Consider the following 22143-nt stretch of genomic DNA (forward strand, 5'->3'; position numbering starts at 1 on the left):
GGAAGGAGAGGGCTCCGGGCGAGAGGTGCCTTGGAGGTAGGGGTGGGGTGAAGCTGCTTGCCCTACACCCAGCCCCACACTGCATCTCTGAGGATGTCCTAAGATGACTCTGACTTGGCTGGAAGGCTGGAACTCTGGGGATCCTCTTGGCCCTTCCTGATAGAATCCACCCTCCCTTTGGAGGGTGTGGCCAAGCCTGACGAGCAGCCCACAGCTGAACCCAACGGGGAAGGGAGGTTTTAACTGTTTCGGTTAGCTGCATGCTCCCTCCTGGGCTAATTCCCGTCATCTCAAAAGTTCTGAGCTCTCACCTGCAGAAATGAAGCTCATCCTAAAGCAGCGTTTCCCAGGGAATTCTAAAGCCTCAGACACCTGAGGCGGGGCTGGGATTCCGGGCATTCAGTGGGCTCTGTAGGTGACCTGGATGTTTGAGTGTCCCTGGGGGGGTGTCATCGAGTCCTCCCGGCCGCAGGCGCTGCCCTTTACCCGCCGCCCCCATGCGCTCCCGGGCTGAAGCAGAGCGTGCCCCAATCTGGCAACCGCGGAGCTGCCAAGGCTCGTGAGAAACGGGAAGGGCCCATGCCAGCCTCAGGGCTCCTGTTCGTCAGGCTTTTGCTCGGGCCTCAGGACCACGGTGGGCCTTCCTTCCTCTCTGCAGGGCCCCCGCTTGGCTCTCGGGGGGCAGTGCCGGGTGAGAGTCCGGCCTTTGCCACGGCTGGTTCACATGGATGGACCACTCAGTACAGTTAGTTTGGGGAGGGGCCCTGGGGGCGGCGTTCCAGCCTAGCAGGCATGGCCCTAGAGTCTATCCTGCCCACGGCAGGGCCCCGGAGTGGGAACCGGGGCCGTGGTGGGCCCTGTCTCGCCCCTGGCACAGGCGTGCTACCCTCTCTGGGCGTCTTCCTGGGCCTTGGGCAGCCTGGGTCCCTCTCCGGACCCTGGGGAGGAGTATGGGACTCACCCACCCCGCTGACAGGACTGCCCCTTCTCCAAAGGAGCCCTTCAACGTGGGATTCTCCCTCTCCACACCCTGGTCGAGGACCAAGGGGAGAAAAGAGCCTCTTTCTTGCTTGCTACAAGGTGTATGTGTGTAACTCACCAGTCCCAGGATAATTTTAACTCAGAGGCTGGCCAAAAAAATGCCACTGGGTTTCTTTTCTTCCCCGACTGTCTCGGCAGGGAGGCGCGGGGCAGTGCAGAAGCCCCCGCCCACCCAGGTGGGCCCAGCTGAATGGGGGGCTTGTGTGAGGGCCAGTGGGGCGGGAACTGGCGTCCAGCCCGCCAGCAGCCCCGCCCGCCGAGCCGAGCTCAGGCCGCTGCCACCCCGCCGGCTCCGCTCAGAGCGTGTGTGCAGCCATGGTCGGAGCCCCCGCTCTGGCCCTGCTCCTGCTTGGGCAGCTGCTGGCCGCCACCGTGACCGTGACCGGGGCGCAGGTGAGCGCGGGACCCCAGTGCACTGGGTCCGCCTTGGAAGGCGGTTGGGGTGGGGGTCCGTGGCTCTGAGGTCTGCGTTGAGCAGCACAGCCAGGGAATGAGCTCCCGCCTCGCCCCCAGGGGCAGCGAGGGAGCCGGGGAGCCCGGGGCCCCGGGGACGGCGGGCACAGTCCTGCCGCCCCACAGCTTCCTCGCCATCTCCCGGCTAGCCTCCATGGACGCCAGGACACCTCGGAGATGCGCGCAGGGCCTGCCCCTCCTCACCAGGCAGGGTCCGGTGCCAGCGCTGTGTCTCCACCAGAGAGATACAATGTGGCCTTTGTTGCTTGCGGGGCTCAGCCCCGACGCAGCCCCTCCCGCCCAGGCGAGGTGGCAGGGGACACTGCCAAGGCCCTGGACAGGCCCTAGCTCTCCTCCAACCAGGGGGGACCCCCACCCCCGCCAGCGGGAGAGGATGGGGATGCAGCTGCCTGATGACATTTCTCCATTTCAGAAAGTGGGACCTCGAGGCCCCCCCGGCCCCCGAGGACCACCTGGGAAGCCAGGCAAGGACGGCATTGATGTGAGTGTGTGGGCGGGGATGGCCGGGGAGCTTCTGCGGGGTTCTCGCTCCCGCCCCAACCTCCCTGAGCCCCAGGCCTGATGGAGAGAAAGCTAACTGCACCTCCCAGGGCTGGGGCGATGAGCCAGCGCCCCTGTGGGGAGTGAAACGGGACAAAGACGATCCTTGTTCCTTCTTCGGGCGGACCCCCCGGGGACTGCCTCCCCAGGACAGGCGGGGATGGCTCCATGGTGCTCTTGGGGCTGGAGGTGTGGGCACTGGGTGTGTGTCTCTGGGTCCCCAGAGGGGTCTGCACTCCTCTTTTCTGGGGATAAAGGCTGTCCCTCTGGGTGGGTCTCGTTGGCGGCTACTAGAGGCTGGAGCCAGCCTTGGACGGGGCTGGGGGCTGGCTCTGCCCCGGAAGTGACATCTTCCAAGGGTACCCCCGCCTAAGCGTGGCCGAAGCTGTATGGGAGGCAGACAAGACCCTGAAGGCTGCCGCCAGGACCCGGCGGGCTGAGAGCCCCCGACTCAGCCACGTCCGTGAGAGTCAGGGCCCTCCAGGCCTCTCCTCACCAGTATTGTTCCCTGGGTAGAACCTGCCTCCTTCTGAGTCCCCAGGGCCCTGCCTGGCCCTCGATGGTCCTGAGTCTCCCTCCCGCCACCCCACCCGCAGGGCCGTCACTCAGTGTGGCTGTATTGGGCCCCCTGGACCCAGGTGGCCTCCCCTCCTGGTGGGGCTGGGCACTTGGCGCCCCAGGGCTCCCCAGTCATTCCCTCTGTGGACGTTTCCACTTAAAGCCTGGCCTGAAAGCCTCGGGTAGAAGATTTCAGAGCCAGTGGCCGTCAGGGTGGAGAGGGTGCCAGGATGCCTTCCCGGTCCTCTGTGTGTCTGGAGGCTGCCACCTCCGACCGGGTTTCTGGAGTTTCTCAGGCAGGCGGAGAGGTGGGGCTTCATGACGCCTCCCACCGTTTCTGGGGTGTCCCTGTGCCCTCAAAGTGGGCTCAAATCCCCAGTCTGTCCAGATCACCCCTCTCCCCACCACCTGCCTCTGCACCTGGCCCTAGAGGGGAGGTGCCTACAGGTGTGGATGATGGGGTGAGGGGTTCCATCCTGCCTCCTGGGGCCTCCTCTGGGGCCCAGCTCTGCTCCCCTGGGCGGAGCTTCCAGAGGACACTTGGTCACGTGTGGGCGTCTCCCTCTCTGCAGGGAGAAGTTGGTCCTCCAGGGCTGCCTGGGCCCTTGGTGAGTGTCCTGGCTGTGGGGTGTGTGGGGGGTGGGGGGAAGAGGCCTCCTTCTAGTCTGGAGGGGACGGGTGGGCCTAGAGCAGGGGGGTCATTGACACCCCTTCCCACCACGCTGGGCCCTGGGTTGCCAAAGGGCGGCCTTGGAGCAGGGGCAGAACGGGGAGAGGTGGGAGGGGCGGGTGGGACTCAGTGAGTCTCCGGGGCAGGGGCTGGCTTTGAATCTTGCTCGGGCAAGTGCCGGCAGGTCAGGGAAGAGGTCCATACAGACCTGCACATCCAGCCCGTCCGAGGTCCCACAAGTGAGCCGTCCTGGAGCTGTTCAGGCCCTGCACTTGAGGGTTCTGGGCTCACAGAGGGGCCCACAGAGGGGCCCACTGGCCCTTAGCTGGGGAGGCCAAAGCGTCTGGGTGAGTGTCCTACAGATGTGACCGAAGGAGGGTAGAGGGGCAGCTGGAGGGGGAAGCCCTCCTGGGGCCAGCAAGGGGTGGGCAGGGCAGCAGGGAGGGCTGGGGCTCTGGTGGAGAGGGGCCCATCTAGGGCTGCTAGGTTGTGCCCCGCTGGAGGACACTTTTCTCCTTGGTGAAAGCCAAGGCTCTGGCTGGAGCTTCGCTCACGCCTCTGCCCTTTCCCTCCACAGGGACCGAAAGGGGCCCCGGGGAAGCCAGGGAAACCAGGAGAAGCCGGGATGCCGGGACTGCCTGGTGTGGATGTGAGTGTGCCGGCCCCTCCTTCTCCTCCCACGAGCCCCCCACTCCCCTCCCAGCCTGGACGGGTTCCATCCCAGCGCCCAGGAGTCAGATTTAATTGCTGTTTTCCAACTGGGCCAACTCAAGCAGGAAAGCCAGGCCCAAGAGTGTCTCCGGATGTCCCCCGGCAGGGTCCCTTGGCCTTCATCCCATGCCCGTTAGTGTCTGGCCCCGTCTGCCAGACGCCAGCGCCAGCGCACAGGCGAGGTGAAAGTCCCGCGAGCTCTGGCTTCTCTGGGAACAAAGGCCTATTATCCAGACCCCTCCGAGCCCCAGGGTGCCTGCGTCAGGGGCCCCTCAGGAGCTTAAGGCCTGGCCCCAGGGGCTTTGCACGCACCGGAGGGGATGTCAGAGGGGAACTCTCCTGCCCGTTGGGCTTGCCCACTCCGGCAGGTGCTTCAGCCGCTGGCTTCCCAGCAGGTGGGCGGTGGGTGGGGCCAGAGGGGAAGGTGCCCGACCCGGGGGTCTTTCTGGCCTCTATCGACTGGCTTTAGTTAGGGCGGGGCCCACGCCTGCTTCTTCCCCGAGAGGGCACGTCCTTCCCATGTGACCCCTCCATCCCTCCTTCCACCTCCCTCCCCAGGGTCTGACCGGGCACGATGGACCCCCTGGACCCAAGGGCGCCCCCGGAGAACGGGTAAGGCAGGCACCGCATCCAGTGGCTTCAGCTCAGGGGCGAGGTCCCAGCCAGGGGCAGCCAGGCTGAGCACCACCTGTCCACAGGGTGTGGGTTCTGAGGGCAGCTGCTGTGACTGCACTGGCTGGGCCCCACCCCTGCCGTGGGGTGGAAGGGGGCTGGAGGGCATGAGATCACAGGGTGATGAGTGTCCCCCCGCCCCCTCTGGTCAGAGCTGTCCCAGCCCTCAGACCGTGCTACGGGGGCTGGTATGGTTGGGGCGTGAGCGGCCCCACATGCCCTCCTCCTCCTCTGGTGAGCTGCTGCCCCTCTCTCTGTGCCCACCCTAGGGGCCCACGGTCACCCAGCCTGTCCCCCGAGTCTGACCATTGTTCACCAAAACCCCCTTTCTGACCAACCAACTCCTCTCGTGGCTCCAAGTGCAAAGCTGAGACCAAAAACTCCCTCTCTGTCCCCCCTTCGAGAAGTGACTGTCCCCCAGCCCTGGGGTGCAGAGGGCAGGGGGGCTGTGATGGGGGGGAGGGAGCCAGGACGCAGCCCTGCCTTTGGGAACTGGGCTGTAGGAGTGTTCTGAGTGGGAAACAAGGAAGAGAGTGGCTGCCTGCAGCCTCAGGTCCTTTGATGTTTCCAAGGACGTTGGGGGAGTGGGGGAAAGTGGGGGAAGGGAGGAGGGGGGACTAGCTCCAGGCTTTCTGCAGGGAGCCTGGGGCACAGGAGGGGAAGGGCCTCCTGAACAAGGGCCTCATCCTTGGGATGCAAGGCAGCAAGAGGACCAGGAGGCTGCTGGGCGGACGGGCAGGCCACCAGCTGCTGGAGGTTTGGGGCTTCCTACTGTGGACCAAGGAGGCCGGAGGGCTTCCTGGAGGAGCCGGGCACCAGGCTATGCTGTGTGGCTCAGGTCACACCTGGCATGTGCCTTCCTGGTGGCCTGCAGTACGAGGCTTTTCCTCAGGACTGCTGGTAAAGGACCAGTCCCAGGCCCCTGGGACATCAGAGGTCCCCCCCACCCACTGTCGGTCTTCTATAAAACAAGAACCCCCTCCTCGGGGGAGATGGACTTGGGAGGGAAGGGAACAGGTTTGCAAACATAGGCGACGGTGCCTGGGCCCAGCCCACCCCTGACGCCCCCTTTCATTCCGCAGGGAAGTCTGGGACCCCCAGGGCCACCTGGGCTGGGGGTGAGTACTGTCTTCTCCTCCTGGTGGGAGTTTGAGGGGCCCCAAAATGCCACGTCTGCTGCCCCTCTGCAGCTTCTCCTGGGGGCTGGTCCCTGTGCTGGGGTCCTAGGTGCTATCTGGGCTGTGCCCTCTCATCCCCAGCGACTCACCTGACCAGCTCAGGGGGATGGGGTGGGTGGTGGGCAACCTCCTCCCGTCCCAAGCAAGTTCTGACCCCATGCTTGGCATTGCAGGGTAAAGGCCTCCCTGGATCCCCTGTGAGTACTGATAACCCTCGTGCTCCCCCCCCACCCCCGAGCATGCCCGCCACACCCCGAGCCAACATGGCCACCAGGTCCCAGACCAGGACTGGGGTGGGGGGTGGGGGGAGAGGGCAGGCTGGCCCTGTGTAGGGATATGGGAGCCCGGTCTGGACTCCCCTGGGGATCCTCAGAGCTCCTTGGGTGCAGACCCCCATCTCTCACTTCTTACCTCCCCCAGGGAGAGGCAGGGGTGAGCGGCGTCCCAGGCGGAATTGGCCTCCGGGGCCCCCCGGTGAGTAGCTGCCAGGACTCCACAAATGCAACCATGGGGGGGCCTCCCCGCTTTCCTTCCCTTTTCCCTCCCCCGTCACCGCCTCCCTGTGCCCCTCCTCTCCCTCCCCCTCGCCCTCTTTCTTTTTTAAAATTTATTTATTTTATTTATTTGTTTCTGGCTGCATTGGGTCTTCGTTGCTGCGCGGGCTTTCTCTAGTTGCGGGGAGCGGGGGCTACTCTTCGTTGCAGCGCGCGGGCTTCTGACTACGGTGGCTTCTCTTGTTGCAGAGCACGGGCTCTAGGCGCACAGGCCCAGTAGTTGTGGCGCACAGGCTTTGTTGCTCCGTGGCATGTGGGATCTTCCCGGACCAGGGTTTGAACCCGTGTCCCCTGCATTGGCAGGCGGATTCTTAACCACTGCGCCACCAGGGAAGCCCCCCCTCGCCCTCTTTCTTGGTGGGCCTTCGTGGCTGACACCCAGGACAGGGCAGTGCAGACCTCAGGACGCACGGGGCTCGGGCGGGCCAGCACGGCAGCACTGGGGGTGCCCCCATAGGGGCATCTTCGGAGGGGAGGCTTCTCTCTGGAAGTCGCTGGGCCCCTCACTCAGGTCGGGGCTGGCCCTGCTCCGTCTAAGCCATCATCCCCCCACAGGGACCCTCTGGACTTCCAGGCCTCCCTGGCCCCCCGGGACCTCCCGGCCCCCCTGTGAGTACTGGGCGGGGTTCTAGAGCCTCTCAGGAGGAGTCCCAGGCATGATGACTGCTTGGTGGGCTTGCCTCCCCTGTCCCCAGGGTGCCCGTCCTCAGGCCCCCCATGCCCCCAGCCCCAGCACCCATGCACGTGGAGAGTCCTGGCCACACCCCAGACATCAGCCAAGTCCAGGCCGGAGCTGTGAGCCTCAGCTGACCCAGGGCTAGTGAGGCTCGGGCCTGGTGGCCACCCCGCCCCAAGGACAGGTGGTTTCTGTCATTGTCACATGCCCTGCAAGGGGGGGGGACCAGCAGTACCTGGCACTGGCCACGGCGGGGTGAAGGGCCCCTGAGTCCCCTAGAGGTCTTGAGTGGGCGGGGGGAGGGAAGGGGGGGCCACGTCAAAGCTGGCGTCTCTCTGTTCCAGGGTCGCCCAGGGGTCCTTCCCGAAGGCGCTACTGACCTTCAGGTGGGCACGTGGAGTCTTTGTGAAGCCCTTTGTCGGGGTGCCTGTCTTGGTGGGAGGGGCCCGTCTGGAGAGCACAGGAAGGCAGGGACGGGGGCCCCTAGGGACGGGGTCAGTGCCGGCAGCACCAGCTCTGGGTACGGTCCCCCCGAGCTGCCCCTCCCCGCCCTCACCGGTCTACCCCGGCATGCGCGGCAGCACGAATTGAAGTCAATTTAAGCAAAATCACGTGTCGACCCGCCCCGCCCCTCGGCACAGAGAGCTTGGCTGCCCTGGGGGCGCGGCCCATCACAAAAGCCCAGAGTCTGGGGCCCGCTTTTGGTTGTTGAGCTGTGTCTCTCTCGTCAGAAGAAAAACAGTGACTTTGGAGGCCTGGGGCTTGTGGGCTTCGTTTGCACAGCTGTTCGTGGGCCAGGCCAGCACCCGGCCTCGGAGGAGGAGCGGCTGGAAGTTATTAAAGGGAGAGCCCGGCCCAGCCCGCTTGCCCACTGGGGCTCCTGCTGCCCTTCTCTCCCCAACCCGTGTCCTGAGTGCTTGACGGCTGGTGTTCTGAGGGAGGGTTTGGGGGTCTTCTGGAAAGAGGAGGACGGCTGGGGGAGGTGGGTGGCACTGGCTCTGTGCCACAGCAGCTGTGGAATGATCCAGACACCCCCATGCCGCCCCTGGGCTCGCCAAGCCCCCAGGTGTGGAGCATCCGGCCTGTGCCCGAGGACCATGTGTCCCTCCCTGAGGCACCTCTGGCACCGAGGGGACCCCCGAGCAGAGCTGGCTGCAGAGCCGGGCGCGTGATAAAGGCCCCTTTGTGAAGCCGGCAGCCATCAGGCTGAATAGCTGCTTTGAACCTGCACTGGGGCTGAGACATCGGAGCCGGCTATGAGGGGCCGGCGGCCGTGCTCTGGCTCTGCAGCCCCTCACTGCGCCCCACGGTGGCCCTGAATGAGGCCCTGTCTGGGCTCCCCAGGAGGCCCCCGTGTGGCCCAAGCTCCCCTTCACCCACCCCAAATGGCCCATCTCCGGGCCCCTGGGTTCTGACCTCAGCTCTGCCCCAGGTTTACCGGGAGGGATCTGACCATTCTGTTTCCCAACAGTGCCCGGCCATCTGCCCGCCAGGCCCACCGGGGCCCCCAGGAATGCCAGGGTTCAAGGTGAGCGGCCACTGAGGGTTGACTCAGACCCCAGCTCACCTTCACACCCCTAGGAGGCAGCGGGGCCCCCGTGTGGGCGGAGGTCCGGGGGGAGGTGGGCGTCCAGAAAGCCTGCCCCGGTTGCAGGATTGTTGCGGGAAGCAAGGTGGGCTGGCCCCCGCCCTGCTGGGGGACCTTGCTCTGTCCCTGTCCCCCTTCACCTCGGTGACCCGCTGGGGACTGGGGGGCGGGCATTGAGAGAGGGCGTGGGGGAAGGCTGGCCTCAGGCCCCCAGCCCCTTCCCTGGCCCAGCCCTTCTCCCAACCGGGCCTCTGTTTCCCCAGCTGGGCTGGTGGGCCAGGCAGGCCTTAACTGGCTCAGGGCCGCTTGTGGGGTCTGCTACCGTCCACCCGCCGCTGTCTTTCAGGGACCCACCGGCTACAAAGGGGAGCAAGGAGAAGTCGGCAAGGATGGCGAGAAGGTGAAGGCGCTGGCGGCTGGGTGGCGCCCCGGGGGTGGCTGGGAGGCACAGGTGCTTAGGGGCGTGGGGGCTGGGTCTCTGGCAGGGCTGGGGGTGTGTGAGGACGTGCTGGCTGCATCTCGGTGCCCTCTGACGGAGCAGCTTCTGTGCACGCCTCCCCTCGGGGCCTGGCTCTTAGAGGTGGGTGATTTGGGGCAGGGTCTCTGGACAGAGCCCGCAACACCTGGCCTCACACGGAAGCTCCCTGAGCTTGGGAGGGCCCGCTGCGGGCTGGAGGTGGGCCTCAGCCCGAAGCGGCCCCCAGTAGTCCCTGCCACTGCCCTGGAGGGCATCTGTGCATCTTCACCCACAGGCTGCGGGCGAAGCTGGGTGCCCTCTAGCGCGGTGCGAGCCGCCAGACTGCCGTGTGAGCAGCAGGGGGGCTGGCCGCCGCCAGGAGGAGGTGTCTGGGGAGGGCGGGCGAGGACACGGGGCCACCTCTCTGGGCCTTGGGGGCTCAGCTGTGAAGTGGGGCGACGCCCCGCATGGCAAGGGCTCTGGCAGCGGGGTGGGGCAGTGGGCTCGGAGAGGTCGGGGAGAGCTCGGGGCTGACGCTACCCACCTCTCCTGCAGGGTGACCCCGGCCCCCCCGGGCCCCCTGGCATCCCAGGCACCGTGGGGCTGCAGGTGAGTAAGGGGAGGTGTTTGACAGGTGAGGATGTGGGGTGGGGACAGTCCACCAACTCCCAGGACGGGAATCGGGTGCGGGTCCTGAGGCAGGGTTTGGGGGAATGTACCAGAGCCCTTCAGCAGCTCCCGGGAGGTGTGCGGTCCCGGGGGCTGCCGGCCCAGGCCCTGCAGCTCCAGCTCTCTCCCTGCAGGGTCCACGGGGCCTACAAGGATTTCCAGGGCCACTCGGACCCCCCGGGGACCGGGTAAGTCCACCAGCCCCCCGCCGCCTGGCCCTTGAGGGGCTGTGGGCCAGCCCGAGGTCAAGAGGTGGCTGGGGGGCCACCTCCAGACGTTAGATGGGCCCCTTGAGCATGGGTCCTCACCAGTGGCCGCAGGTGGCCTGTGTGACCGCAGCCCTCTGGGCCTCCACTCACTGGATGTTTCCCAAAACTGGGGCCTGTGAAGGCTTTTGTGGCTTGGGCCCAAAGGGAATGAGAGAGGCAAGCAGGGGACAGCAGGGGAGGCCTTGGCAAATGTGGGAGGGGGAGGGGCTTGGGGACCACTGGGGGGATGACGGGGGAGGGGCCTGCTGGGGGGCTTGGGTGGGGGGCTCCCGGCGGGCCTCTCCAGATGGAGCCGGGTGCTCTGGGGGATGCTGCCCAGGCTTCAGAGGAGACGCTCAGGTGCCCCTTCTCCTCCACAGGGTCCCATCGGATTCCGAGGGCCCCCCGGGATCCCAGGAGCCCCTGGGAAAGTGGTACGTGTGTCTGGGGGTGGGGGGTGGTCCCGTGCAGGCCCAGGCTCTCTTCTCTCTTGCTCACTCTGACGCCTCCCCCGGCCCCACTGGGCTGCCCATCCCGTGGGCACACCTGGGGGGAATCACATGTGGCACACCTGGGCAGGTACCAGTGGACACACCTGGGGGGAGGGGGCGAGTCCAGAGTCAGCCTGTCCTTCGTGGGAGATTTGCGTTCTCTCTTTCCAGACATGAGGTGAGGTGTGGTGAGTGTCCCTCTGGCCTCTGTGACCCTCAGCATCACCACCCTGCTCTCCCACCTTCTTGAGTTAACTCTCTCCCTGTCCCCCCTTGTCATTGCAGGGTGACAGAGGCGAGAGGGGCCCAGAGGGGTTGCGCGGCCCCAAGGGCGACCTCGTAAGTGAGAGAGCCTGTGTTCTCTGGGTCCTTCCTTGGGAGAACCTGATCCACAGGGCGGGTGGGTGGTGGTGGGGGACGGACGGTAAGTCCAGGGAGGCGAGGGGCAGCTGCCCTCTCCTGCGGGTGGGCGGGAGCCGCTGGACAGTGCCAAGCTGGGCCTGGGGGTCCCAGCCCTCCCCCTGCCCAGGCGGTTCCCCCAGGAGTCCCCCGGCCTCGTTGCCCCCGTGGCTCCTTGAAGCTACTGTCACCTCGGCAACTCCTCTCCGGAGCAGCAGGGCAGGGTCCGGAGGACCACACTTCTGAGTGCGCACGCCGGCCACTGACATCCGTCACGAGGCCCCGGGCAGTGGGGCCTGACCTTGGGCCAAGGATGCCCAGCTGTGAGATGCAGTAACAGAGAAAACGACTCTCGGGTTAAGCAGAACATAAGTGAAGCCGAGAGGAAATTAAGCATCTCACGAAATGAAGTGACCGTCTCTGAACCAATCTCGTCTTCCCCCGGCCTGAGCCTAGCGGCCGGAGGTCCAGGAGGCGGCCGTGTGATGCCCCAGCATGCACAGGCGCCTCAGCTCCCGGGTGATGGGCCTTTTCCCCTGGGGGTCGGGCCTGGCCTACACAGCTGCCCCCTGGCCCACACAGCTGTCCCCTGGCCCAAGCTCAGTACCCGGAGTCTAGAAAGTGGTGTGCACGGCACGTCTAAGGCTCCCAGGCCTACCTCCCCCGCCCCCCTCCCCTGGACCTAGTGAGGTATCTGGAAGGAGCAGTCCCGATGGGTCTAACTGCGGTCCCTTGCCTGTCTTTCAGGGCAGGCCTGGTCCTAAAGGCATCCCTGGCATGTCTGGGCTGGTCGGAGAGCCGGTGAGTGCCCGTGGTTGCCAGCATAGGGGCAGAGGGGGCTCTACCGGCCCCTTCCTCCCTGCCCTTTGCACCTGCTTCCCCGGGAGAGTCATTCTCCTCCCACGGCCCTGGGCTATACTTGGGCCAGCTGCGCGGGCCACTGGCCCTCCCTCGTTTCGCTCTGCTGTCGCCTTCTGGAAATGCCTAATTTATGGGTGAAGGGCCCGCACACTTGCGTTTTGCCGGAGGCCACAGAATCTTTTGCCGTCTAGACCACACAGAGGTAGAGGGTCTCGGGCTGAGCTCATCTGCATTCCAGGGGCACGTGAGGGTGGTGGGGGACTGGGTGGCACAGGTGAGGGGGCATTCTGAGGGTCCTGAGCACTGGCCCTCCCCACCCGTGCCCCCTCATCCCTGCTATGTGCCCATGCCCAGCCCAGACCCCCACTTCCTCCTGGCCCCCTCCCCATCCTGGCCCTAGAGGATGGGCCCCTGGGAGGCCACCTGGGGTAGCACAGCCTGGCAGTGGGAGGCTGAAGGAGGGGAGGGAGGGACCCCAGCTGCTCTCCTGGCACCTTCCCACCACAAGGCTGTGTCTGAGATTCCAAAATTAGTCAAGCCTCTAGGATTCAGCAGGCCTGAGCCCAAATCCTGGCTCCCAAGCCTCAGTTTCCCCGTCTGTAAAGTGGGCACAGCAGAACTTCCCTGGGGCGCATGGAGTCTGGGCGGACGCAGAGCGCGGGGGGCAGCCTGTGGTCTGGGTGTGTCCTCACCGCCCTCGTCTGCAGGATCGGAGGACAGCACAGCTTACTACCTGCCCCCTGAGCCCAGGAGGGCAGACCTAGTGCAGGGGGCTGGGGAAGGGAGGGGCTGGTGGGCGTGATCTGGAGGGTGACCAGGCTGATTGCCCACTGGGCCTCACACCATCCGCTGTCCCCAGGGCATGCCGGGCAAGGATGGCCGGGACGGTGTGCTGGGACTCGATGGCGAGAAGGTTGGTACTGGCTGGCGCTCTGTAGGGGAGGAGGGGTCTGCAGGGAGTTCAGCCTCCAGGGCCTCAGCACCCCGTGTCCCCCCAAACTCCCACAGGGAGAAGCTGGTCGCAATGGTGCCCCGGGAGAGAAGGGTCCCAATGGGCTGCCGGTGAGTGCACGGGGCTCCTGCCGTGGCCCCAGGGACAATGCCAGTGGTCATCTCCCGTGGGTTCCTGAGTGGGGGCGCCTGCAGGGGGCTGTGCATCAAGGCCGGGGAGGCTGCAGGAGCCCCTCACCCTCGGGGGGTGCTCTGCCTCTGGTCTTGTATGCTGACCTCTGACCTCTGACCTGCAGGGTCTCCCTGGACGAGCAGGGTCCAAGGGTGAGAAAGGAGAACCGGTACGTGGCTTCTTTCTTCTGGGGAGGGGAGCGGGGAGGGGAGGGGAGGAGTGGGGGGGAGGGGGGAAAGGGGGAAGCGGGTAGGCCGCAGCCTGGATCCTGGGCAGAGCTCACGCAGGGCTCACCCCTCCCCTGCAGGGCAGAGCTGGAGAGCTGGGCGAGGCTGGCCCCTCAGGAGAGCCCGGTGTCCCCGTGAGTATCTGCAGCCCTCACCCCCAACCCAAGTGTGCGCGGACTCCGCTGACACCCTCTGTCCCCCTCCCCGAGTGTAGGGAGACGTTGGTGTGCCCGGGGAGCGTGGCGAGGCTGGCCACAGGGGCTCAGCGGTGAGTCGGGGGAATGAAGCCTGGGGTGGGGGTGGGCCTGGAGCCACAGCCGAGGGGCCCCCTTTTCTGTGTGGGCTGCGGTGACGTTCTGGGTGCATGAAGGGGCTGAGCCTGTGAAAGCTGGGACACGGTGGTGGCCAGGCTCGAGCTGTCCTGTCCTTGAGACCTCTGTGCTGAGGAAGCAAAGTCCCAGCATCCAGCCGGCCGAGGGAGCACCCACCTGGGGCCTGGGAGGTGTGGTGGAAGCACCCCGCCTCTCAGCCCCACCATAGACCAAGATAAGGAAGACATCGGCATCGGTGCCCCGCGCCAAGTCTGACTGACGCACGGGGCCCGAGGGCATGCCTGACCTCTGCGACCCCCAGCTGCCCCCCAGGATCCCTCCCACCTCTTTCCCCAGTAACTGGGCCAGATGGCTGGGGACCAGCTCCTGTGTCTGCCCAGCCCCTGCGGGGGAGGCGGAGCTGGACTCACACTCTCTGTCTTTCAGGGGGCTCTGGGCCCGCAAGGCCCCCCCGGAGCCCCTGGTGTCCGCGGTTTCCAGGTGGGTGAGGTCTGCGCCCAGGGAGCCCAGGTGGGCCAGCCGGGTTGGGGAGGGGCCTCCACCGGGCTCCCTGTGGGTGCTGACGTGCTGCGTCCTTGTCCGTAGGGCCGGAAGGGCAGCATGGGAGACCCTGGCCTGCCCGGCCCCCAAGGCCTCCGAGGCGGCATGGGCGACCGGGTAAGTGGCTGTCCTAGCAGGGGTGTCCTGCTCCTGCACCCTACCCACAGTCCCACGGGACACACAGCGGCGCCACGTCAGCGGCCCCCAGAGGCACCTCACACCGTGCGTGCGCAGTAGTCAGGCACTGTGGGTGTCCCTATTGTCCCATGATATTTGGGACACAGAGGGCCCCAGTCTGGGTGACCGGGGGCCCCGGGAGGAGGTTGTGGGCTGTGTCTGGGCTCCGGCCTAGCTGCGCTACACCAGGTCCCAGGGGAACCTCAGGTGCCTTCCTTGGCCGTCCGCCCGCCTGCTGGCAGTGACAGGACCCAGGAGCCGCCATCTCTGGTGCCCCTTCATCCCGGGCTTGGTGGGCCACAGAAACCACGGCCTGGGGCCGGGACAGTGGGGCCCTTCCTCAGCCTTCAGGCCAGAAATGCCAGGGGTCAGGGGCATGCCAAGGGCACCAGGGCCTCCAAGAGGTAGAGAGAGAGGCCCTGGACACTGCGCCGTCCCCGTGGGGGCCAGGGGCCGGTTCCTGTATCCCCCGCCACCCCGGTCACCCTCGCCTGCACTTTGAGGTCACAGGAAAGTTTCACTCTCTGGACCCTTTGGGCGGGTTCTTCCTCGCGCTGCTATCCGAGCCGATGGACAGTTTTTATTTTAGCATTTTAGGGGTGATTCTGGCAGTTCCCAGACATGCCCCTAATCCCGCAGTCCCCTGGGAAGGTGATCCATACGAGCTTCGGGCCCTGACTCGGCAGCTCGCGGCGGGAAGCTACCCTGCGACCGTGCGAGTGAAAACGCCGCACAATCCAAACTTCTTCCGGTGGTGCCGAGCCCAGAGGCCTTGCTGTCCGGCAGCAGGGCCCGTGAAACAACAGCGCACCCCCGCGGGGCGAGGCTACGAGCCCCTAAAAGATGAGGGCTCTACAGGAGGATCCCAGCACACTTAGGGGCCAGGATGCCAAACGTCCGGGAAGGAGGCTGTTTCCACAGCAGCCCGGGTGCCCCCAGCTCGTCCTGGCTCCACAGCGGGTGCGGGTCGCCCAGGGATCCCTGTGCTTTCTTTAACGCTGAGCCTTTCTCTGCCCAGGGCTCCGGAGGAGCTGCAGGCCCAAAGGGCGACCAGGTGAGCGACCGGTGGTCAGGTCAGCTGTGGGCTGCCCGCTGTCTTCAGGGCTGGGGGGCGTCCTTCTCATCTCTCCCATCTCCCTCCCTCTCCCGCCACCCCCACCACCACCCGGCTGACAACTCTGGGCACCCAGCCGGACCCAGGACCAGTTGGCTCCTGGGTACGACGGGGGACGCCTGTGGCCTGGGCGGCTCCTCTGGGACCCTCAGAGTGGGGCGTGTTCCCTGCTGGCCATCTGGGTTCCAGGAGCAGATTAGAAAAGTGTTTGTTCTCCAGGCAGCACCTTCTCTCTGGGGGGCCCAGGAGCAGTAGGGGGCGGTGGCGCAGCTCTGCTTCTGATGCCCCGGGAGCAGCAGGAGGACCTAGAAGAGGCTAAACCCACCTGAGGCTCTGCTTACTGTCTGCTTGGTGCCTCGGCCGGGGTCGGGGTCTCAGGCACCGGCTCCCCCCACGGTTGGAGGACGGCAGCGTGGACAGTTCTGCGACCTTGAGCTGTGTCGTTTCAGGGCATCGCGGGCGCCGATGGCCTTCCTGGGGATAAAGGAGAACTGGTGAGTATGACTACGTCGGCCTCACTTTTGACAACAGAACTCACCACATTCGGGGTGGGGGGCTGGGGTGGGCCGAGCCGAGGACCGAGGCGCAGGGGAGGTCCTGACTGCTGACCAGCCCCTAAGGCAGAAGGCGGCCCCAGGCCCAGCTCTGGGGTTTTCCACCCCCTTCCTGTGCTCCATCTGCAGCTCCAGCATGAATTAGCCAGAGTTGAGACTGAGCTACAGAAAACTCTGCTTCCACAGAGCTAAAACTCGGGTTGAGTTTAGAATCAAACCCCGATGGAGTTCGTCGACAGTCACACCTCGGGGCTGAATGAAACGGAACAGTCAGGGGGTTTGGGGATGAAGATCTTCGTGGCTCCCAGTGGCGAGGGTCTCCAGTTCTGTGACTGAGCCCTCCTCTGAGTCTAGAGGAGACGGGAAGGGCTCAGCCCCAGGGACCCTCGTCTCCAGCACAGCCTTGTAGCCCAGAGCCAACTTTTCCCAGCTTGAGCTGAGACGGTCTCAGTCGTGTGCACGGGTGTTGTTCATCTTGGTGAATTCCTAGATGACCTTGACACGCGGGACCCTGGGAACAGTCCCCCGACCTGCTCCATCCCTGCCTGCGAGGCGGGCAGTGCCCCTCACACTGTGCTCTCAGCGACTTACCACTCAGGCTGTCTGAGCTGAAAAGCCTGGCCCCTCCATCTCCCTCCGGCTTCGAGGGGGGCCACCAGCTGTGGCCTGGGCAGAGGGCGGTGGCATGGATGGATGAGTGGTCCTGGGCCGTCTGTCTGGTTGGGGCCCAGTCCCTGTCCCCGTCCTGCCAGGTAGCCTCTTGAGGTCACAGCAGGAGAAGGGGGAGCCTTAGGCCCAGAGACCCTCAGCTCCGCCAAATGTATAACAATAAAGACGCAGGAGGGAGGAGATATGGGGACATATGTCTATGTATAACTGATTCACTTGGTTATAAAGCAGAAACTAACACACCATTGTAAAGCAATTATACTCTAATAAAGATGTTAAAAAAGAGAAAGAATGGGAACAAAGTAAACGTGGATGAGAAAAAGGACTATACCGCTAAAACGCTCTTTAGGGAAAATAAGTTTAAAAACGTCAGTAGCTATAATACAATCTCAGCAATACAAAACGGAACCTAGGATAAGAGGAGCGGCCACTGTGGCCGCTGTGACGCCATCAAACGCAGCTTCACGGAATGACTTGCTTTCCTCTTCCGTCCCCAACTGATAACCGGCTAGACCGGTTCCTGGGAAGTGATTCCCACCAACTAACGACACGCAAGTAATTGAAATGCACATCTTCCCTTCTGCTCTTTTGCAGGGTCCCAGTGGCCCTGTCGGACCCAAAGGAGAGGTGAGTGCCCGGTAGAGGCTGGCTCCTCGGGGCCCCCGGGCCAGCCCCGGGGCCTGACGGCCGTGCAGATCTCAGAGGCCTGCTCTGGTCAGAAGTCAGGAAACTGTCGGCCCTTCTTCTCCCAGAGGGAGAAGCCCATGCCCTGACCCAGCCCTTCCTGCCGTTTCCCTCTAGTCCGGCAGTCGAGGGGAGCTGGGTCCCAAGGGCATCCAGGGCCCCAACGGCACCAGCGGCATAGACGGCGTCCCGGGCCACCCTGGCCCCATGGGCCTCCAGGGCGTGCGAGGAGTGCCTGGCATCACTGGGAAACCCGGAGTCCCGGTACGTGTCTCCTCTCCGGAGCCAGTGCTCACTGGTGTGGGCGTTTCCTGGATTTAGAGCGAGTCTCTTCCAGATGATCAAGGTTACTTTGCAAAGTGGGATAGTGAGGGTGCCTCAAGGAGATGCCAGCGTGCCTCCCATACGATGATGGATTTTGGGGTGAATTCCAGGGCAAAGAAGCCAGCGAGCAGCACATCAGAGAGCTGTGTGTGGGGATGGTCAGCGGTGAGTGCCCTCTGTCCTGTCCCGCCCCGCCCCTGGAGCTGCAGCCCCTCCCACCCCCAGCCCCATCCTCGCCTTCACCCCATCCCCACGCAGCCTCACCCTCCACCACCTTCCAGCCAAGCCACGCTCCCGGCTGGCCTACCGCCCGCGGTCCTCGGGGTCTGCACTGGAGGGGGCCCCCTCCCCTCAGGGTTCACCGCGGTGCCTGGTGCACGGGGGATGTTCTAAATGTCTGCTCGATGAAGTGGTCCCAAGGGTCAAATAATCGTGCCCTTTCAGCTCTGACAGACCAAGTGGACATCTTTTGGCCGCTCCGATTCATGAGCTCTTTAAGGAGCTCTAGGGCTGTGATTCACTCTTTGGGTCACCGAGGACTGGACAGCACTTATCACGTACCCAAAGCGGTTAAAGCCCTTTTCAATCAATGAACAAACTTCCTTTGCAAGGCAGTATATTCGCGCTTTATATAACACACTTCTGATGAACAGATGTCTGATCTCTGTTTTCCAAAAGAGCAAATCGCACAGCTAGCCGCGCACTTGAGGAAGCCCTTAGCACCAGGGTCCATCGGTAGGCCGGGTCCCGCTGGCCCCCCCGGCCCCCCGGGGCCCCCAGGCTCCATTGGTCACCCCGGGGCTCGAGGGCCCCCTGGATACCGCGGTCCCACCGGAGAGCTGGGAGACCCCGGACCCAGAGGTGAGTGCGGTCCACCCACCACAGCCCCCAGCCAGTACCCCAGCCATGAAATCTGCCCCCGCCACGCAGAGAGGCTCCCCTGCGGGGACAGGGTGGGGGAAGAGACCCAGAGGGGAAATGGGCCCAGTGTCACCTGGCCTTCAGCCAGGGTCCTTCCGGCCTTGCCGATCCATGTCTGACACACACGTCTGAGCTGCCTGGGGGGCCCCTCCCCTCGCCTCCCCTCCCCTCCCTCTGGGTCCACGGGCTCATCTAGAAAAGCCCTGGGAGGTTGAGCCATTGCTAGAAGCCGCCTTGGGCAGAGCCCTTCATGCTTTCAGGCCCAGCTCGGTTAATTCCTTATTAAACCCACGGGTTGTGACAACGTTTTTCAAAATGTGATGGTTTTCGCAAATGCCGTTAGAATAACATTTGGGGGAGGAGGGTTGAGAAGAATGTGAGGGATGAACGCACAGGAGCCCCATCTGTACGTAACAGCGCTTCCCCTCAGGAAAACTGGCATGTGTGACCATTTCTGTGGCAAAAGGCAAAAATTATACATCAAAAATCCATTTTAAGGACTGTAAAGAACTCAGGACGAGTTGAAACGAGGTGAGAACCTTGGTCGCACGCAGGGGTGCCATCGTAGGGATGCCTGGTGCCCAGACAGGGAGCGGTTGGCCACTAACCTTTTCCAACAAGGCCTTTAACACTTAGTTCATTTTAAATTCTAACCGTTTGCCCCTGCAGCCGGCCTGCCCCCAGGCAGCTAGCCTCACGGGCCCCATTCAGGATTTAAAATTCGTGATTGCAATTTGTTCCAAACGTATTGACCAAATAATTTTCTGTTTCTGAAAAAGAGCTTAAGAAAAAAGTTTCCAAGGGAAACTTCCTTCTGTGAGCTCCTTTTGTCCTCTGTGAGGTTAAGTTAAAATACCTCAGCAGATGAAATGCTTCCAGAATTAGAGGTATCATTTCATTACTGTTAAGACGCTGGGAGATTGAATAGTTTCAACACTAGAGGGCAAACGTGTCAAATGCACCTTCTCACCCCGTCCCAAGTTTACCATCAGACATGTCTGAGTTCTGCCCGTCCCTGGGCCGTCTGTGCCAGTACAGTCTGCGGGGGGGATGGCTGTCCTCAAAGAAAGACCAAACAAGGTTTTCTCTAAATAGGGATCTGAATGCCTTTAAGACTTTTGAAAATAAAATTCAAAAATAGCATTGATCACTTTATGGGGTCTCAGAAAAACTGCCCAGAATTCAGGGGAGGCCGCCACACGGCGCGGGGTCAGCGTGTTCCCTGGGGCGCCTGCCTCAGGGTGGGGATGACCGAAGGTTATTGTTTGAATTAAACGAGAATATATACTGTAGGTCTTCAGGCAGAAGCCACTGTCAGGGCTGGGCTTCCATCTCCCCCCGGGGACCCAGCAGATCGGGGACCTGCTCTGGAGGCCGGGAAAGCCCAGGCCCCACGGGAGGCCCCGACTGCCCGGCCCAGGGGCTCCTGATCCTTTGTAGAAGGTGTGTTACCCTCTGCGATGGGAAAAGTGACAAACACCAACGGAAAGGAAACTGGTGTCACTGCTTTTACCATCAGGCAGGACAGACAGCACCCGACAATGCTGCTGGCCTCACTGAGCGTCACTATGTTGACAAGAGGCTCAATTTTCCAAGAACCTCACTCAGGATAAGCTGTCTGCGGCCAGCATCACACAAAGACTGGCCGACGAGCGGGCCCTCGTGGCAGGGCCTCGGCTCACCTCCCAGAGACCAAAACCAGCTGCAGGTGGAGGAGGAGAGAACACAATTCAGGGGACGTTTTGAAACACCTTAGACAATTTGTCACAAATGTTGAACATGGGGATACAGGGCAAACACTCAGCTGTTTCACAGGCATAAATATTGTGAACAAACTAAAGGTCCAAAAGCGCAGCTCTGAGGCTGGCGAGTCACGCGGGTGGGTGCCTTCTGCCAAATCCATCCAGCCCGACACTTTGCTGTGTGTCCTTTTCTAAACGTTTTTGATTCGGTAGAAAGCTTAGGAAGCAGGCACCCTGCTTGTAAAAAGGCAGGATCACACGCTCGCCGCAGCAGAAGTCTGTCTTTGAACCTCAATCAGGGCTTCTAAGCAAATGCGTATGTCACTTGCCCTTGACAGGAAACCAGGGGGACAGAGGAGACAAAGGCCCAGCTGGCGAGGGCCTGGACGGGCCTGACGGAGACCAAGGGCTCCAAGGTATGAGGCCGCTGTCACTGACGTTACTCAGGCACCTCTGGGTGCCGAGCACGTCTCCTCCTCTTCTGAGGGAACTTTTCTCCTGACGATGCACCCTTAGAGGCCAGGCTAGGGACTGTTTTAACGACCCTTTAATCAGATCGCCCTGTGTCTGTTTTAGTTCAGGAGTTTCAGTTAAATTCTATTCAACTAAAGCCATCGAGTATCTATTTCAGTTAAATTCGAACAGAATTTTTTCTTAAGTGACCCACACGTACCCTGGATGTTGGCACTTTTCATGCTGAGTATAAATACTTTGCCGAGAGGGAGGACGGCAGCCCCAGCCACGTTCCATCCGAGCCTTCTCGGGGGCTGCCCCGGGGCCGCCGCGTCCGCACACACGTGCCGGGAGCAAACACACACCTGTCGGCCCAGCTCCTTGCTCACTCCACCCCTCCCCGCACCCCCAGCTCCTGGTTTCTCCTCTGCCGTCCACCTGCCCAGGTGCCCACCACCTTGGGAGGGGGGGCTTTCTGTCTCACACCTAGTCCATTCCCACGCTTGCCACCAGCATCGTCAGCATCCCCCTCACTCACCCCAGACCCATTCCTCACATGGCGCCAGCTGGCTCTTCTCAAGTCCGAGCTGCCCTGCTTAGGACAGAACCCAGACTCCTGCACCCTGGCCTCTGCCCTCGTCCTTCTCCGGCCTGAGCGCGCCTCCCCTGGGCCCCTCCCAGAGTTAAGAAACGAGCCACAGAAACACAAGACTTGGGTTGGCTGAACGGACACACCACTGATGTCCTCTCTCTGTGTCTCCACTCACCTTCCTGGTGTGTCTCAAGGACCACAAGGCGTGCCCGGTGTTGGCAAAGATGGCCGCGACGGGGCCCACGGAGAGCCTGGGCTCCCTGGTGATCCTGGCCTTCCCGGTGCTGTTGGCGCTCAGGGGACCCCCGGCATTTGCGACACCTCCGCCTGCCAAGGAGCCGTGATGGGAGGGGGCGGGGAAAAATCAGGTCCCAGGAGCTCCTAAAACACAACTTCAGGAAGCGAGTGAGAAAGCGATGCCGACTGAAGCAGCCAGCTATGCCAGGACCCCGCGGGGAGCAGCAGTGTCCTGGCATCAGCGGTGGGAGACCGCCGTGCCGTCCAGCGAGGCCTGCCCCTCCTGTCCTCAGCGGCAGCGACTGGACACTTGGTCCCCGAGAGCATCCTTCATCGAGCTGCTGTCAAAGTGTTCTGTCTCTACGTGTATTTACAATGTCCGTTCGGCTGTAACGTCGTACCTCAGACCCAGGCCTATGTAACAAAATCATCAACCCAACGTTTCAGAGGGATCTAGGGTGTACATATAGAAAGTTTTGTACAATTTCACGAGAGAAAAAAATATTCAGCAACTTGTTTACATGGCATTGTGTAAAGGCTAAGATATCATTTCAATAAAATGATACGTGAAATCTTCAGATTAATGACTGGCCACAGTATTACAAAAACAATAAAGAATTTAATGTACAGTATCCCTTCCATACAAAGGTCTCGTCTGATTTACCTG

At 63.1% G+C, this 22143-nt stretch overlaps 1 protein-coding gene across 1 annotated transcript; it reads left to right on the plus strand.

Annotated features, from left to right (window-relative positions):
- Positions 1 to 1356: 1356 nt before the first annotated feature.
- On the plus strand, positions 1357 to 21624 carry COL9A3 (collagen type IX alpha 3 chain). Its single transcript, XM_065893033.1, has 32 exons — positions 1357 to 1434; positions 1928 to 1996; positions 3186 to 3221; positions 3861 to 3932; positions 4553 to 4606; positions 5749 to 5784; positions 6018 to 6041; positions 6265 to 6318; positions 6954 to 7007; positions 7419 to 7460; positions 8546 to 8602; positions 9009 to 9062; positions 9675 to 9728; positions 9923 to 9976; positions 10417 to 10470; positions 10813 to 10866; positions 11674 to 11727; positions 12647 to 12700; positions 12796 to 12849; positions 13035 to 13079; positions 13218 to 13271; positions 13352 to 13405; positions 13896 to 13949; positions 14055 to 14126; positions 15205 to 15240; positions 15750 to 15794; positions 17118 to 17150; positions 17325 to 17471; positions 17642 to 17696; positions 18210 to 18392; positions 20533 to 20610; positions 21434 to 21624. Exons 1-32 carry the CDS (start codon positions 1357 to 1359, stop codon positions 21622 to 21624), a joined length of 2055 nt encoding a protein of 684 aa, XP_065749105.1.
- The last annotated feature ends 519 nt before the right edge of the window (positions 21625 to 22143 follow it).

This window comes from Phocoena phocoena, chromosome 15, assembly GCF_963924675.1.
Source record: "Phocoena phocoena chromosome 15, mPhoPho1.1, whole genome shotgun sequence".
In the NCBI taxonomy this organism is placed as follows: Eukaryota; Metazoa; Chordata; class Mammalia; order Artiodactyla; family Phocoenidae; genus Phocoena; species Phocoena phocoena.